Source organism: Erythrolamprus reginae, chromosome Z, assembly GCF_031021105.1.
Source record: "Erythrolamprus reginae isolate rEryReg1 chromosome Z, rEryReg1.hap1, whole genome shotgun sequence".
Classification (NCBI taxonomy): Eukaryota; Metazoa; Chordata; class Lepidosauria; order Squamata; family Dipsadidae; genus Erythrolamprus; species Erythrolamprus reginae.
This window is the reverse complement of record NC_091963.1, coordinates 45926448-45942410: the sequence shown is the minus strand read 5'-3', so window position 1 is coordinate 45942410 and position 15963 is coordinate 45926448. Positions and strand designations below refer to the sequence as shown.

The 15963-nt window shown below is 36.6% G+C and overlaps 1 protein-coding gene across 2 annotated transcripts in view; it reads left to right on the top strand.

Moving 5' to 3' along the window:
* The window catches only part of SKAP2 (src kinase associated phosphoprotein 2), a 182048-nt gene extending 166357 nt beyond the window's left edge, over nt 1–15691 (top strand). The window contains exons 12-13 of one of the 2 annotated variants that reach the window (XM_070729376.1): nt 11156–11358; nt 13886–15691. In XM_070729376.1, the coding sequence (XP_070585477.1) occupies nt 11156–11332 (177 nt within the window). In that variant the 3' untranslated portion in view covers nt 11333–11358; nt 13886–15691. Of the gene's footprint in view, nt 1–10989; nt 11092–11155; nt 11359–13885 lie in introns of both variants that reach the window. The other variant, XM_070729377.1, reaches the window with a different exon arrangement.
* Nucleotides 15692–15963: the final 272 nt, after the last annotated feature.

Genomic DNA, 15963 nt, shown 5'->3' with positions numbered 1-15963 from the left:
TGTGACGCCCCTGTTCTAGGTCATTTATGAAGATGTTCAATAGCATTGGCTGCAAGACAGAATCTTGAATTAAATTGCATGCTGCTCTCCAGGTAGATCTAGTTCCATTAAGATTACATTCTGAGTGTGTTTGGTTAGCCAATTGTAAATCCATCTGGTGGTGTAACTATCTACCCCACATTATTCTGTCTAATCAAGAATAAGATATGATATGAATAGCTGCCCAGAGTCCTTGGGGAGTTGGGCAGCATAGAAATACAATAAATGGATGGATGGATGGATGGATGGATGGATGGATGGATGGATGGATGGATGGATGGATGGATGGATGGATGATCAAATGAATGATCTACTTTGTCAAATGCCTTACTGGAATCTAAGTAAACTATGTCCATAGCATTTCCCTTATCCACTAATTTAGTCACTTTATCAAAGAAGGCAATAAGGTTTGACTGGCAATATTTATTTTTGACAAATGCTGATCTGTGATAATAGGCTTATTTCTATATACTCTTGTAACTAACTTGTAGGTTTCTTCTAGTAATTAATTTGTAGGCTTCTTGATATTAAGCAATTAATTTTAAAAAAATTATTCCCCTTTTTAGTGACAAAATTCATTGTTATTCGATTCCATTATAAAAGGGAATATGAGTTGGAATTCTTGGTCTCTAACTTGTCTAATACTTGGTTAAATAGATATATTTGGAATTTTTGTCTTTTGATCTATATCTTGCAGCTTAGCTATATTTTATGGCTTATAGTTACTTGATTTAGAAATTAGAAACATAAATCAGCACCTAAAAAAACCCCAATAACTTATTGGACCCAAATCAACATGGCTTTACTGAAGGCAAATCATGTCAGACTAATCTCATTGATTTCTTTGACTATGTCACAAAGGTGTTGGATGAAGGTGGTGCCGTGGATATTGCCTACCTGGACTTCAGCAAAGCCTTTGATACGGTTCCACATAAAGAGCTGATAGATAAATTAGTGAACATTGGACTTAATCCCTGAATAGTTCAATGGATTTTCAGCTGGCTGAAGCGTAGACATCAGAGAGTTATTGTTAAAGGCGAGTATTCTGAGCAGAGTCAGGTTACAAGCGGTGTGCCACAAGGGTCTGTTCTGGGTCCTATTCTTTTTAATATGTTTGTGAGTGACATAGGGGAAGGTTTGGTAGGGAAGGTTTGCCTATTTGCCGATGACTCTAAAGTGTGCAATAGGGTTGATATTCCTGGAGGCGTCTGTAATATGGTAAATGATTTAGCTTTACTAGATAAATGGTCAAAGCAATGGAAACTGCAGTTTAATGTTTCCAAATGTAAAATAATGCACTTGGGGAAAAGGAATCCTCAATCTGAGTATTGTATTGGCAGTTCTGTGTTAGCAAATACTTCAGAAGAAAAGGATTTAGGGGTAGTGATTTCTGACAGTCTCAAAATGGGTGAACAGTGCAGTTAGGCGGTAGGGAAAGCAAGTAGGATGCTTGGCTGCATAGCTAGAGGTATAACAAGCAGGAAGAGGGAGATTGTGATCCCGCTGTATAGAGCGCTGGTGAGACCCCATTTGGAATACTGTGTTCAGTTCTGGAGACCTCACCTACAAAAAGATATTGACAAAATTGAATGGGTCCAAAGACGGGCTACAAGAATGGTGGAAGGTCTTAAGCATAAAACGTATCAGGAAAGACTTAATGAACTCGATCTGTATAGTTTGGAGGACAGAAGGAAAAGGGGGGACATGATCGAAACATTTAAATATATTAAAGGGTTAAATAAGGTCCAGGAGGGAAGTGTTTTTAATAGGAAAGTGAACACAAGAACAAGGGGACACAATCTGAAGTTAGTTGGGGGAAAGATCAAAAGCAACATGAGAAAATATTATTTTACTGAAAGAGTAGTAGATCCTTGGAACAAACTTCCAGCAGACGTGGTAGATAAATCCACAGTAACTGAATTTAAACATGCCTGGGATAAACATATATCCATCCTAAGATAAAAAACAGGAAATAGTATAAGGGCAGACTAGATGGACCATGAGGTCTTTTTCTGCCGTCAGACTTCTATGTTTCTATGTTTCTAATTTCTAAAACTGAAAATAAATTTGAGTAAAAATCCAACAACCCCCCCCCCCAAAATTGCTATTATAAATGCTTCTGCAAAATACAGTCTTCTATCAGTTCTGAATTTAGGAAACAGGAATGTACAGAATAATAGTTTATCTAGCTCTGAGAGTTATTAGCCAGAGAAAGAATTTAACAGTACTGTTATGGTAAAATAATCTAAAGCCTTTGAAGCTCAAGAACGTGATCAAACATTTCTTAAAGCTGTCAATATTTCTTAACACTATAAAAAGATTTAGCTTCTTGGCTCCTGGGGAATCCTTGAGTTGCTGGTTTTTTAAAGAAAGATAATTCTTTACCCCATCTAGTGGCTGAAAAGTAGAGGTGCACTTGTTAATGTGTGGAGTTTAAAAATGATGTCAGAAATTTAACTTAGGCTTCATCTTAGTTGTTATTTATTATCCCCTCATCATATATCAGATATTTATTGACATTAATTCTGGTAAAATCTTATTCTCATGAGAAAGAATTAAATTGAAGCATTATATGTTTTAGGAAGAATACAATATAAATTGAAAGATAAAACAGATACAAATAGTATTTCAACAGAAAAGAATTAACAAAAGGAGTCAAAATATATTTATGGCAGTTTTTGCCAATAACAATTTTTTAGAAAGTTTTGCCAAAGTTCTAATGGATTTGGGCACCTTTGTTGGAAAATTTATCTTGTTTCAATATTCTACTCTAATATTTATGAATTATGCTTTGATAATGAAAAAATAAAAAATCTTGGATAGGATTTAAAAAATACCATATATTGTTTTAAGCAAGCTTAGTTTATAGCTTCATTTATGAATCTGAATACCAACTGTAAGTAGTGCAGAATTTATATTTTAAATATTTTAAACTAAAGTTTTCTTATAGTAATTGGATTCCTAAAAAATGTAGTGTAAAATATAGTGGTTATTAAATTCTTCATTTTATTATATTTTTGATATGTTCATTGCTGAAAAAATCCATAATATAGTCTAGATTAATTGTAATAGTGATTATAATCAGAAAGTGTTTTTATTAAAACTTTGTGTCTATACCAGCATGTTATTATGATTGTTTGCTCTTGATTTTTTTAATGAGATATCACTTTCAAATACAGTGTTCCCTCGATTTTCGCGGGGGATGCGTTCCGAGACCGCCCGCGAAAGTCGAATTTCCGCGAAGTAGAGATGCAGAAGTAAATACACTATTTTTGGCTATGAACAGTGTCACAATCCTTCCCTTAACACTTTAACCCCCTAAATTGCAATTTCCCATTCCCTTAGAAACCATTTAGATTATTACTCACCATGTTTATTTATTAAAGTTTATTTTAAAAAAATATTTATTAAAGGCAGACGAAAGTTTGGTGATGACACATGACATCACCGGGCAGGAAAAACGGTGGTATAGGGAAAACCCCCACGAAGTATTTTTTAATTAATATTTTTTAAAAACCGTGGTATAGACTTTTCGCGAAGTTCGAACCCGCGAAAATTGAGGGAACACTGTAATTCCATAATTCTTTAGTTAAACATCCACATTTTTCAATTCAGAGAGGAAAGCATTTAAAGTAACTTTGCAGAAACCAAGGATCCAGAATTCATTTTTAAAATATAGCATTAAAATTAATTCTTTGATTACCCTTTTATTTCTTATTAAAAATCAGATATCAAAGTAGAACTACAGGGGGAAACCCATGTCATTTTAGTGGTTCTAGGAATTTTTGCTAACAATTATATGGAGCTTCTTTAAAAAAAAACAAATGCACCTGAAACTGAAAAGGCTGATTTAACATGTCAGCGAAGCAGTGGAAGTGATGTGCCGGTGCCTGGAGGCTGTTGGGGCCTGGATGGGTATCAACAAACTCAAACTCAACCCAGACAAGATGGAGTGGCTGTGGGTCTTGCCTCCCAAGGACAATTCCATCTGTCCGTCCATCACCCTGGGGGAAGAATCATTGACCCCCTCAGAGAGGGTTCGCAACTTGGGCGTCCCCCTCGATCCACAGCTCACATTAGAGAAACATCTTTCAGCTGTGGCGAGGGGGGCGTTTGCCCAGGTTCGCCTGGTGCATCAGTTGCGACCCTATCTGGACCGGGAGTCACTGCTCACAGTCACTCATGCCCTCATCACCTCGAGGCTCGACTACTGTAACGCTCTCTACATGGGGCTACCTTTGAAAAGTGTTCGGAAACTTCAGATCGTGCAGAATGCAGCTGCGAGAGCAATCATGGGCTTCCCTAAATATGCCCATGTTACACCAACACTCCGCAGTCTGCATTGGTTGCCGATCAGTTTCCGGTCCCAATTCAAAGTGTTGGTTATGACCTATAAAGCCCTTCATGGCACTGGACCAGATTATCTCAGGGACCGCCTTCTGCCGCACGAATCCCAGCGACCGGTTAGGTCCCACAGAGTGGGTCTTCTCCGGGTCCCGTCAACTAAACAATGCCACTTGGCGGGACCCAGGGGAAGAGCCTTCTCTGTGGCGGCCCCGGCCCTCTGGAACCAACTCTCCCCAGAGATTAGAATTGCCCCCACCCTCCTTGCCCTTCGTAAGCTCCTTAAAACCCACCTCTGCCGCCAGGCATGGGGGAATTAAGACTTCTTCTCCCCCTAGGCCGTTACAACTGTATGCATGGTATGTTTGTATGTATGTTTGGTTTTTATATATTAAGGGGTTTTAATTTGCTTTTAGTATTGGATTTTATTGTATATTGTTCATGATTGTTGTTAGCCGCCCCGAGTTTTCGGAGAGGGGCGGCATATAAATCCAATAAATAAAAATAAATAAATAAAAATGTGCTATCCTACTGTTTCCATTTCCCAAGCAGTGCAGGTATTGGATAGTATATAGACTTAACTCTCACTATAAGTGTACATATTGTCAAGATTTTCAATACTTTTATTATGAATATATTGTAAGAAAGTTGAAGATTATTCTGTCAAAGTCAAGATGATTTTAGTTCATAAATTTGAACAATTTCATGTGCTGGTCACAAAGAATTATAAGGCAACATGGTTATTTTCATTCTTTTTATTATATAACAAAGATATATAATATTGGCCAAGTGTCATTGAACACACCAGGAATTTGTCTTTATTGCATATGCTCTCAGTATACATAAAAAAGATACATTTGTCAGGAATCATGAAGTACAGTGTTCCCTCGCTTTTCGCGGGGGATGCGTTCCGAGACCGCCCGCGAAAGTCGAATTTTCCACGAAGTAGAGATGCGGAAGTAAATACACTATTTTTGGCTATGAACAGTATCACAAACCTTCCCTTAACACTTTAAACCCCTAAATAGCAAATTTTCCATTCCCTTAGCAACCATTTAGATTATTACTCACCATGTTTATTTATTAAAGTTTATTTAAAAATATATTTATTAAAAGCAGACTAAAGTTTGGCAATGACATATGACGTCATCGGGTGGGAAAAACCGTGGTATAGGGGGAAAAACAGCGAAGTATTTTTTAATTAATATTTTTGAAAAACCGTGGTATAGACTTTTCGCGAAGTTCGAACCCGCGAAAATCGAGGGAACACTGTACAACACTTAATGATTGTCATAGGGTACACATAACTACCGGTAATCAAGAAACAATCAATATAAATCACAAGGATACAAGCAACAAGTTACAGTCATAGTTATAAGTGGGAGATTGGTGATAGGAATGATGAGAAGACTAATAGTGGGGGTCCATGGCTGCAGAGTATCAGAGAGAGGGAGAGTGCCAGGCCTGAGCGGGGCAATAAGCAGAGGCCATTCTCTCCATTCCACCGGCTTTCCCTCCCCATTTTTTGGCAGCTGCAGGGGCTGGTGAGAGGTCGGAGTGAAGGCAAAGCCAGAGCCTTCCACTCTACCTTCCACTCCTCCTGCCCTCTCAGGCCCTGAGTGTGGAGGGGCGTAGTAGGGCGCGTTCTCTTACAGTGACCTGCGCAGGGAAAAGGGAGATAACGAGTTGGCCGCTTGGCCGAGTGCGGGGCGGCATGTACGCAGACATGGGAAGGAGGCGTGAGGAGGAGTGGGAGAGAACCTTGAGTCGCTTGGCGCGCCTCGGCCCTGGACTGGGAAGCTCCGTGTCGGAGGTGCTGGAGAGTCAACCGCTCCCACCTCCTCCTCTTTCTCCTCTTCCTCCTGCCATTGCAGCCCACGTTTTGGACCCTGCTGCAGCAATAGGCTAGAGCAGTGTTTCCCAACCTTGGCAACTTGAAGAAATTTGGACTTCAACTCCCAGAATTCCCCAGCCAGCTGGCTGGGGAATTCTGGGAGTTGAAGTCCAAATTTCTTCAAGTTGCCAAGGTTGGGAAACACTGGGCTAGAGGGATGCTGCTGCTGCTGTCGGTGCCAATACCGCTGCCACTGCCACTCCTCCTCCTGTTTGGTGGCTGCTGCTGCAGAGCATAATTGATCTGCCGGACACGAGACGGAGGAAGAGGCTGCCCCGCTGCAGAAGCGGGTGGGATTGAAGGGGGGACCTGCCTTGCCTTGCCTTGCCTTCTTATTAAGTCACAGAACCCCTGGCTGGCCCTTGCAGAACCCTTGGGTTCTGTGGAACCCTGGTTGAAAAACACTGCTCTATGGGCTATCATTTGCACATTTACTTTGAGAGTAATATTTAAATATTTAACAAGAATGTTTCTTGCCATGACTCAGATAATAGTTGGATTTGACTCATTCATTGTGACATGCTGTTTCGTCACACAAGTGCATACAAAATCACAAGTATGTATTTAATACAAAGGACTCTCCATGGAAAGATTTTTACAGAACAAGGAGGACACTCTAGGAGGATTTTGTAGTGTAGGACTACACTACACTAATGTTAGCATAATATCACTCTCAATTATTACTGCCCTGAAATTTGAACACCTCCCTTTGATGATTGATGATCATAACAGTGTGTGTGTATGTGTGTGTACATGCATGTATTTAAATGTCATTTTAGAAGATCCTCGTAGATTTATTCTGGATTAGGAGGTAGACCAATTGAAATAATTTAATAATAACAAAATTACATTATTTAAGTTTACTCTTAAGTAAGAGGAGTTTTGGACCCACCTCTTCCAAATTTAAAAGCATTTTTCTTCCCTTTTCTTCCACTAGCTTTTTCTCACATGCACATTTATTATTAAGCAATTCATTATGTAGGTCCTTAATTTCTTTCATGGTTACTTTCATACAATAAAGCATTACGGTGCTTCTAGATCTTGATAGAATTTCTCCAGAAGGAGAAATAAGCTTTGTGTTAGTAATTACCTAACATTGTTGGGAACTGACTGCAGGCTTCTTCCCAGTGATAATAGAATCACCACATAATGCAGCTCATAGTACATGATTAATAGAAAATAATTACACATCCTACAAAGGAATGTAATAATTCTTATAAATTGTCTGGAATGGTTTCATGCAGATTAAAGGACTCTTCATTATTTTATCAGTCTTTTTGAAGCTGAATCAACTGCCAAAGCTGTAAGAAAGAGCTGATGGGAAGAATACAGAGTATATCTGGACGTACAGAAGAATTTAAGATAATAGGTTTATCTATATCTGAATAGAATATTCATATTCTATTCAGATATAGAAAAACCAATTATCTTAAATAGGTTGTGTGTGAGATTCGTACTATGTTTGTTATTCATTACAATTAAATATTTGATTCTTGAGGCTACGTGATATTTAAATTTAAGCCCCACCCTAATCGTTTTATACTTTACCAGTGTAAGCATTTCATGTTCTCTTAAATGCACTTAGGAGCTGCTTCATAACATACATTATTCTGACTCTGAACATTTAATTGTAGTAAATGATGACACATGAATCGTGTTGGTGTTGGATTGTTCTTTAAAATTGTCTAAATATTTTAGACAAACAATTAATAATCTATGCCTGGCAATCTATATTTTGAACAGAATATAAAATATTGAAATCTCAGTAATACTTGGGTTTTCTCTAGAGGTGTCTGTTTAATTCTATTCATTTATATTTGTGTGGATGTTCACATACAGATCTAGCAAATGACTCTGAAAATAGCTACCAGCCAAAATCAGCTGCCTTTTATTGTTGCTGAAGATAATGTATCGGTAAAGATGCTATAAAAGTGTGGTCAAATTGATTTGTAAGTGCATACAAAAGTTAAACACATTCTAAGAAAGGATTGTAAGCAAATTAACTAGTAATGGATGTCTCTGTAGTGATGGCATTAACCTAAGTCTAAAACATTATACTTCCAATATACAAGTTCATTTTTCCTTTCCCACCTGCTTGTATTTCATATGTTTTAATTGGGATTCAGATTGCTTGTGGGGTTCATATCAAGAATAATAATGATAAAGTAAGATTTCAGTGTCTGAAGCCTATCGATAAATTAGCTTCTGATACTATTATACTTCTATTACCATAATATTTAAAATCAGACAAGTGTATTAAATAGCAAGATATTTTGGGGGGTTGGGTATTTTAATTTGTGGCTTTCCTATCACCCTTAGAATATGTTGTTTATAAGTTCCTGAAATACCTATATGGAATATTTTCATTCTGTCATAAAAAGTTTTAATGATCTCTTAAGTGAAACAGAACATTTGCAGAACATTTTGATTGCTCTCTGCCCTGTTTTCCAGCATACATTTACCAAAAAAAAGTTATTTTGGAAAGCTTCCTTGGCAAGATTCCTCTTGCACAGGTGAAGACTGGCATTATGAGTGATTACTTGCACTTTAAATCTGTAGAGAGATAGCTTGTGTATTTAAGCAGGCTAATGTGGAATGAAACATGTGTTTATTAAACAAATACACACAGCTGGAACATCTGAGCAAGTGCCTCTTTGCCTTTAAGGGTTTTGGCCCCAGAACAATCAGTCCAGCAAGAGTCATTCTTACTGTAGCTAGTAAGCAAGCTTTCTTGCTGAATTTATTTTATTTATTTTTTTATTTATTCAATTTTTATGCCGCCCTTCTCTTTAGACTCAGGGCGGCTTACAACATGTTAGCAATAGCACTTTTTTTTAAGAGAGCCAGGCTATTGCCCCCACAATCTGGGTCCTCATTGCATTGCACTGGTGAACTAGCACCATGTATAGGCATAAGGAAATAAAGAAGTCAAGAGTTTTTCTTTGGAGCTGCTCTTTTATCCTGATGGAAAATGAAGTAAAAGCAGGACTTGGTGACCATTTATTGGTTAAATGAGTGCATTAAGATATGCTTAATGGCTTTTAATATCTCCATAGGAGCCTTAACTTTCCCCACTATACAGAATTATCTTCATTATCAAAACTGAAGCAAATATCTCTGCTACTTTATGTTACAGCATAACCTGGAAAAACCTTCTCCTCAATGTTTGTGCCAAATGATAAATTAAGGTGGACTTGAGAGGGGAAGAGGTATGGAGGGACACCTTCAAGAAGAAAGACAAATTTGGGGTTATAAACAATTGGGTTAATGGATAGGAATAGATAGGAAACAAATGTGAACTAAAGATAGAGGGGGTACAAATATATATGAGCTGTTAATGGATTAGTGTTAACAGATCTGGTGCAAGTTAATCAGATCATTTAAAGAAAGCCCTGGAAGGGATGGAAGTAATTTTCGTAACTTGCTGTTTCTATTCCCTTAAATGCCATGAAAGATCAGGTGAATTTGCACCCCATATAATGCTTAACTTCCATCAGAGGCCATTAATGCTTACATTCAGGTAAAAGCAGACTGGTAAATACAACCCAATGCAACAGAATTCTCTCTAGGTCTGTTCTATTTTCTTTGATTGTTTTTTTAAAACAGTTTATCGTCAGACTATCTTTTGAACATCAAATCTGTTTTCTTCTGCTTCCCTTGGCACATACTTTACTGGAATCCATTTTCAATTGCTGAAAGTTATTGAGCTCCTGTTAGAATTGATCATAACAATATTTACCTTCAAGAGATAAAAAGACAATTAAATTTGGATCTCTGTTACTTGGTATTGCTTTTGGAAAAGATTGTTACTTAAACTTTCATGTACTGTACTTGATTTGGATTTATTTTGCTAAGCCTAAACAAAATTGAAAGCAAAACGCATTTAGTCATTTATCAGGTTCATAAGATCTATGATAAAATTTTATGGCAGGAAGCATTGGTTAACACAGAGAAGGGGTAATGTTATCTATTTCTTACATGTGAATTTACCAAAAATTTCACACAGGATCTTTTTCAACTTTGTTAAACTATTTTTGAGTTGGTATCAGATGATACTCATTTTTAAATGAATTTTCTAAAAATGAAATACTGTGTGTTTGTGTGTCTCTGTGTATTTATATTAGAGAAATATGTTTCTATTAGTGGGAATTAAACAAAACATAGAAAGAAAGATGAGTCCAATTTGAATACTTCTGAAAAATGCCTCAATGATGTGCACTTTTAAAAATTAAAAAGCAACATTACAAGGAAGACTGCACCAATTACCTGAAACTTGAAAAATATTTACGATTGAACATGTTTAGAGATACAGGGGTTGTCTTTCTTTTAAAAAAAAACTTTTAAAAAAAGTTTATCACCAAATCAGGAAATACTGTACACACAAAACAGTTGATGATATAATCATCTTCTGGTCTTATTGAGTATATATGGCTTGTAGGATCCATAGGTAAGTAAGTACATTTTTAAAATATTTTTTCAGACATAGGAACAGATGCCTGGCCATTTAAAAAGTAATTTCCTGTCTTGGCCCTAACTGCATTTCAACTGCTTGAGAAAGTCATGCGTACAACATTAATACACTCTTCCTTAACATTTTAATTTTCCATTCATGCTCTTCTAACTGTACATAAGGAGGAAACTTGAGTCATATGCAAAACTCTGTTGCATTCATATCAGACTAAAGGTTAATACTGCATATTGTTTTCAATTAGGAGTACAATAGATTTGGCTGGTGGGTAGGAGAAATGAAAGGAACCATTGGCTTAGTGCCTAAAGCCTACATAATGGAGATGTATGATATTTGAGAGGCAAGAGTAAGTACATTTTAATTCAATTTTCTGTAATGGTTTATATGTTCTTTTATTCTTTTTTGTACAGGTTTCTTTTCCTGGAACCTTTAACATATTTCTCGGGAATAATTTTGCATTAAAGAAATGTGTTTCTAAAAATAGGAAAAATGTTCTCCAGTATCCCTGTGACCATCACATCAATATTGTGACCATCACACCAATATTTGACCTTCATTTTATTATAATTAAAGAGTACCAGGAGTAGAGTATTTAGAACAGTGAACAGGATATGTAAGTAATTTTACTTTGCAAAATGATTCCAGTTATTTCCCCTCTTCATAGTGTGGACATAGAGATTAGAAAAGGTGAGCACACTCCTTTCCTTCCTTTTTTTTCATACACACTATTGTTTTTTTAAAAACAATTAAAATAATACCAAAACTGCTAGTCGGAGGTATCATTTACCGTAAGTTGTTTTAATTAATAAATGATTCTGTAACAGCAAAGGAAAGGAAAGGGAGGGTTTAGAAACGTGATCATTTGTATATTCTCTAGCCATGTTCTACTTGTAAACTACCTGACTGAATAGTTATTATTAATGGGACTTCTAGAAAAATCATACAGTTCAAATGCATATAAAGCCCTTCATGGCATATATGCATATAAAGCCCTTCATGGCATCGGACCAGAATATCTCCGGGACCGCCTTCTGCCGCACGAATCCCAGGGACCAGTTAGGTCCCACAGAGTTGGCCTTCTCCGGGTTCCTTCGACTAAACAATGTCATCTGGCGGGACTCAGGGGAAGAGCCTTCTCTGTGGTGGCCCCGACCCTCTGGAACCAGCTCCTCCCAGAGATCAGAATTGTCCCCACCCTCCTCGCCTTTCGTAAGCTCCTTAAAATCCACCTTTGTCGTAAGGCATGGGGGAATTGAGATATTCCTTTCCCCCCCAGGCCTATACAATTTATGCATGGTATGTTTGTGTGTATGTTTGGCTTTTAATAAGGGTTTTTTAGCTATTTTAAATATTAGATTTCTCATATGCTGTTTTATTATTGTTGTTAGCCACCCCGAGTCTACGGAGAGGGGCGACATACAAATCTAATAAATGAATGAATGAATAAATAAATAAGTTCTAAAACTTGCTTCATTGCCAATTTTGAACATGGTTCAGAAGTCTTTTTAAAGACCTTTCATTGGAAAAGATTTAAATTCAAAATATTTCATATACTCTGGCTTATTTTCATATTGTCTAGGGCAGGGATTCTCATCCTTTTTGACTTGAGGGACCACCAAAGTCATAATTTTAAATTCAGTGGACTCGAATTTATAACTTTGAGTGCCGTAGATCACTAATATGATTTTTTTTTAAAAAAAGATAAATACATTAGTAAAATAATGATCAGAGAACTTCCATTGTATTAATTCAGCAGCCTTCCTGGATGGGTGGGGGACAATACGTGCCCCTCTTACCCAGAGGAACCATGAAAGGGATCCACCTGAAAACCTCCTCAGGATTAGGCAGTGTGGGTTGAGCGAGGCAGAATAGAAGTAACATTCCTTGCCCCTGGACTGCAGACGGCGTGGGAAGGGATTTGCAAATGAAGCAGCGGCTGATAGCCCCATCTCAAACTTCAGGACGAGTGCAATATAAAATATGCAAAAATACAAAGATTTCTCTGGGGACCACCAAAATTTTCTTGTGGACCACCAGTGGTCTGCAGACTACAGGTTGGTGACCTAGAGTCCAAGGTATCCTCAGCTTCTTTTCTTATAGATATATTTCACATTTAGTTGTTTTAATAGCAATAATCTATCTGCGGCTATGCAGTTCTCCAAATACAAACATGCTTATGAGATCCATGCAGCTGCTTAAAGCACCTACCGGTATATCTTTTTCTGAGAATGTAGAAGCTTTCAACAGCTGCAATATGGTCCTTGCAATAGAGAGATGCTGCAGACAGAGAGCTCTTATATGTCCATAAATGTCCAAAGATCATTTTTAAAATCTGAATACGGCACAGACTTCTTTAGTATAAATGTCTGTATTTCTATTTGCTCAAATGTCTTATGCTATTAGTGATCTAAATAGGTACCAGACAATAGGGATAAAGTTGGTAGCGCCACATGCTGTTTTCAACAGTTTGCTTACATAATCAAACGTTTTAAAATTAATTTAAGAAAGATTCTTGTTTCAATTGTCCCTCTCCCCAACTTTTTAAAAATTTGACATTGCAAGTTGAGAATTAGGCACCAGATTTTCTTGTTCACATTTACAATCTTCATTTAGTTTACACATGGGATTCATTGCTCAATTATGAAAATAAAGCTAATCAATTGAAATCTTGTAAAGATGATGTTCTACATTAATAGGATAAGATTGAGTCATTTGTCACGTGAAATTGTTACATTATGTTGTTGCTCTAGTGTCCACCAGTCTAAGGGGTTTTCTATTCTGATTAATTACTGAGGGAAATGAGCAAAATCTTATAATTTGTGAACTGCAGACAGCTAACCAAGACTAAGGGTATTCTGTGGTTATTTTTATTGATCAGGGGAGTATTTTTTAGAATTTTTTGTTATCATTAATCAAAGAAGGGAAAAAAGCCTCTAGTTTGTGTGTCTGTTTTCTAAGATGCATTATCCTAACTTGTAGTTTCTCAGTGTAGTGGAAAATCATATTCCAAAACTATTTAGGGGCAGTAAGTTTAGGAAATCACGGAGTGCAGAATTTCTTATGGTTTAAGCATGTGTTACATTTTCAGATTTGTAACTGTACCCCTACCCCACCCCCCCACCCCCAAATTTGCTTTCCAGACAGTCTGATTCTGCAAACTGGAAGCCAGCTGTGAAGAGGCTGCAGAGATCTACATGAAATGGAAGACTAGGAAGATATAGACATTTTTACTTTGGTTTTTGCTATTTGCTTTGACACTCTTTGCTGTGGCATATAGTTATTTAAAGTTGTATTTATTACTCACTTGGTAAATGAGCATAACCTGATTATATGCACTTGAAATTTAATGGAAGAGAGCTGCAATAAATTTTTGATGATTAGCCTAATTAATTTCAATATGTGCAATACAGCAGATCTTTGCAAGATTTTATGCCTGTTTGACATAAATGATACATGACAATGGATCCTTCCTGTAAACATTGCAGTGATCTGCTTTTTCTTAACTGAAAAAGAAAATCTTTTCCTTCATTTGCATTTTTAATCTTAACAGTTAAATTGCACACACACATACTGAAAAAGGATTCACATGATTCTATCTATTTTTCTAGTTATCTTTTACTATGCATACATGCAAATAGTTCTTCGCGTAGTGAAAAAAATATTAATTTTCTGCCTATAATTTCACATATATATAATATTTAGTCATAGAAAGCTAGTATGATAAGGGGAAGGCTAATTGGCTGACTTGGAAATAAACTCCCATTGCAATCAAAGGGAATTTAATGTCGATTGTGATTTTATATCCACTTACAAAGAAATAAATCTTGTCTGCTTTTGAAGAAATGTGTAAAAGGCTCCAACATTAAGTCTGTATCCAGTGCTGTTTACGCTAACCCATTGCAAGGAAGCGTTCAAACAAATCTTCCTCATTGCATTCTGAAGTGGTATAATCCAAGAGCAGTTTTAGCATGTGATTAATGATTCTTGCTATGCATCATGGCATAAAAGCCTCTTTCAATTGCAATGTTTATCTCCTGTTTTATTGTTTTGTTTTGTTTTATAAATTCCATTGTAGATTATTGGCTAGACTATTATTTTAAGAAAATTCATTGGTGAATGAAGAATTCTTTAGAAGGATTAATCATTTTTCAAGTTTATGGATATGAACATGACATGCCTGAGATGCAACGATTGTTAACAAATCAGGAATTATATCACTGTTCCCAAACATGTCTTAGTGATAGAAATAATACTAATCTGTTGTATTGCCAACATTAGCCAGAAGATGGCAGTAGACTTTCACGGCACATGCTGGTGAGGAACCCATCCCCCAGCCACTTTTGGGGAGGAGGGGTGTTCAAATGAATTTTTTGCAACTTAAAATATTTGGAGAATTTCCTTCCCTTTTTCATGTTAATCCAGGAGAGGGAGTCCTTAGCCAGCTGAACAATGACGAACCCTTCAAATATTTTTCCCCTATTGATTGGATGATGTAGGCAGTAGTGATTTTATTGTTCTCTTAATCTTAATCTTCTTTCATGTACAACACAGCTGATGTTAGCAAACACACTATTCACAGTGCAGATATTTCAAAAGTACTATATTCATATCTTTTAACTAGACATACCATAATCTAAACCAGTAAAAAGAAAAAGATGAGCATATTTATGAAGGCTTGACAAATGCCATAACCTGGGGGAAGGAAAAAGAGAAGCTGAAAAAAAATTCCCACTAATGTGAACCATATATGCTAATTGGTTTGTTCTCATTATTTACTTGTATTTCCTTGTGTTCCTTTGCAAACAAGTTATTTTTAAAGTCATATTTTATATAATATCTTGCTTATTTGCTCTGTACTATATTTGTATGACACTGCCATTAGATCCTAGAACAACATTCCATGCTGCAAATTTTTAAGGTTCAAATAAAGTTTAATTGTTTGCAAACTGTTATGATGCTAATAATTCAATAGCCTGCTGGGTTACTAATGAAATTACTTTGTTATGATTAATTTGGAAAATAGTGTGTTGATTGTAGTAATTAAACACAACAAGGTGAAGTAAATGATTCTAATGCCATCTGGCCTCCAAAATGAATGAAGAAAGGAAATGGAGCTGTCATTTGAATTTATTCAGAGACGTAAGGGTAATACAGATGCTTTCCTGTGCAGAGATGCCAGGATGTACTCATGTTAGCTTGTACAGCGATTTCATATACA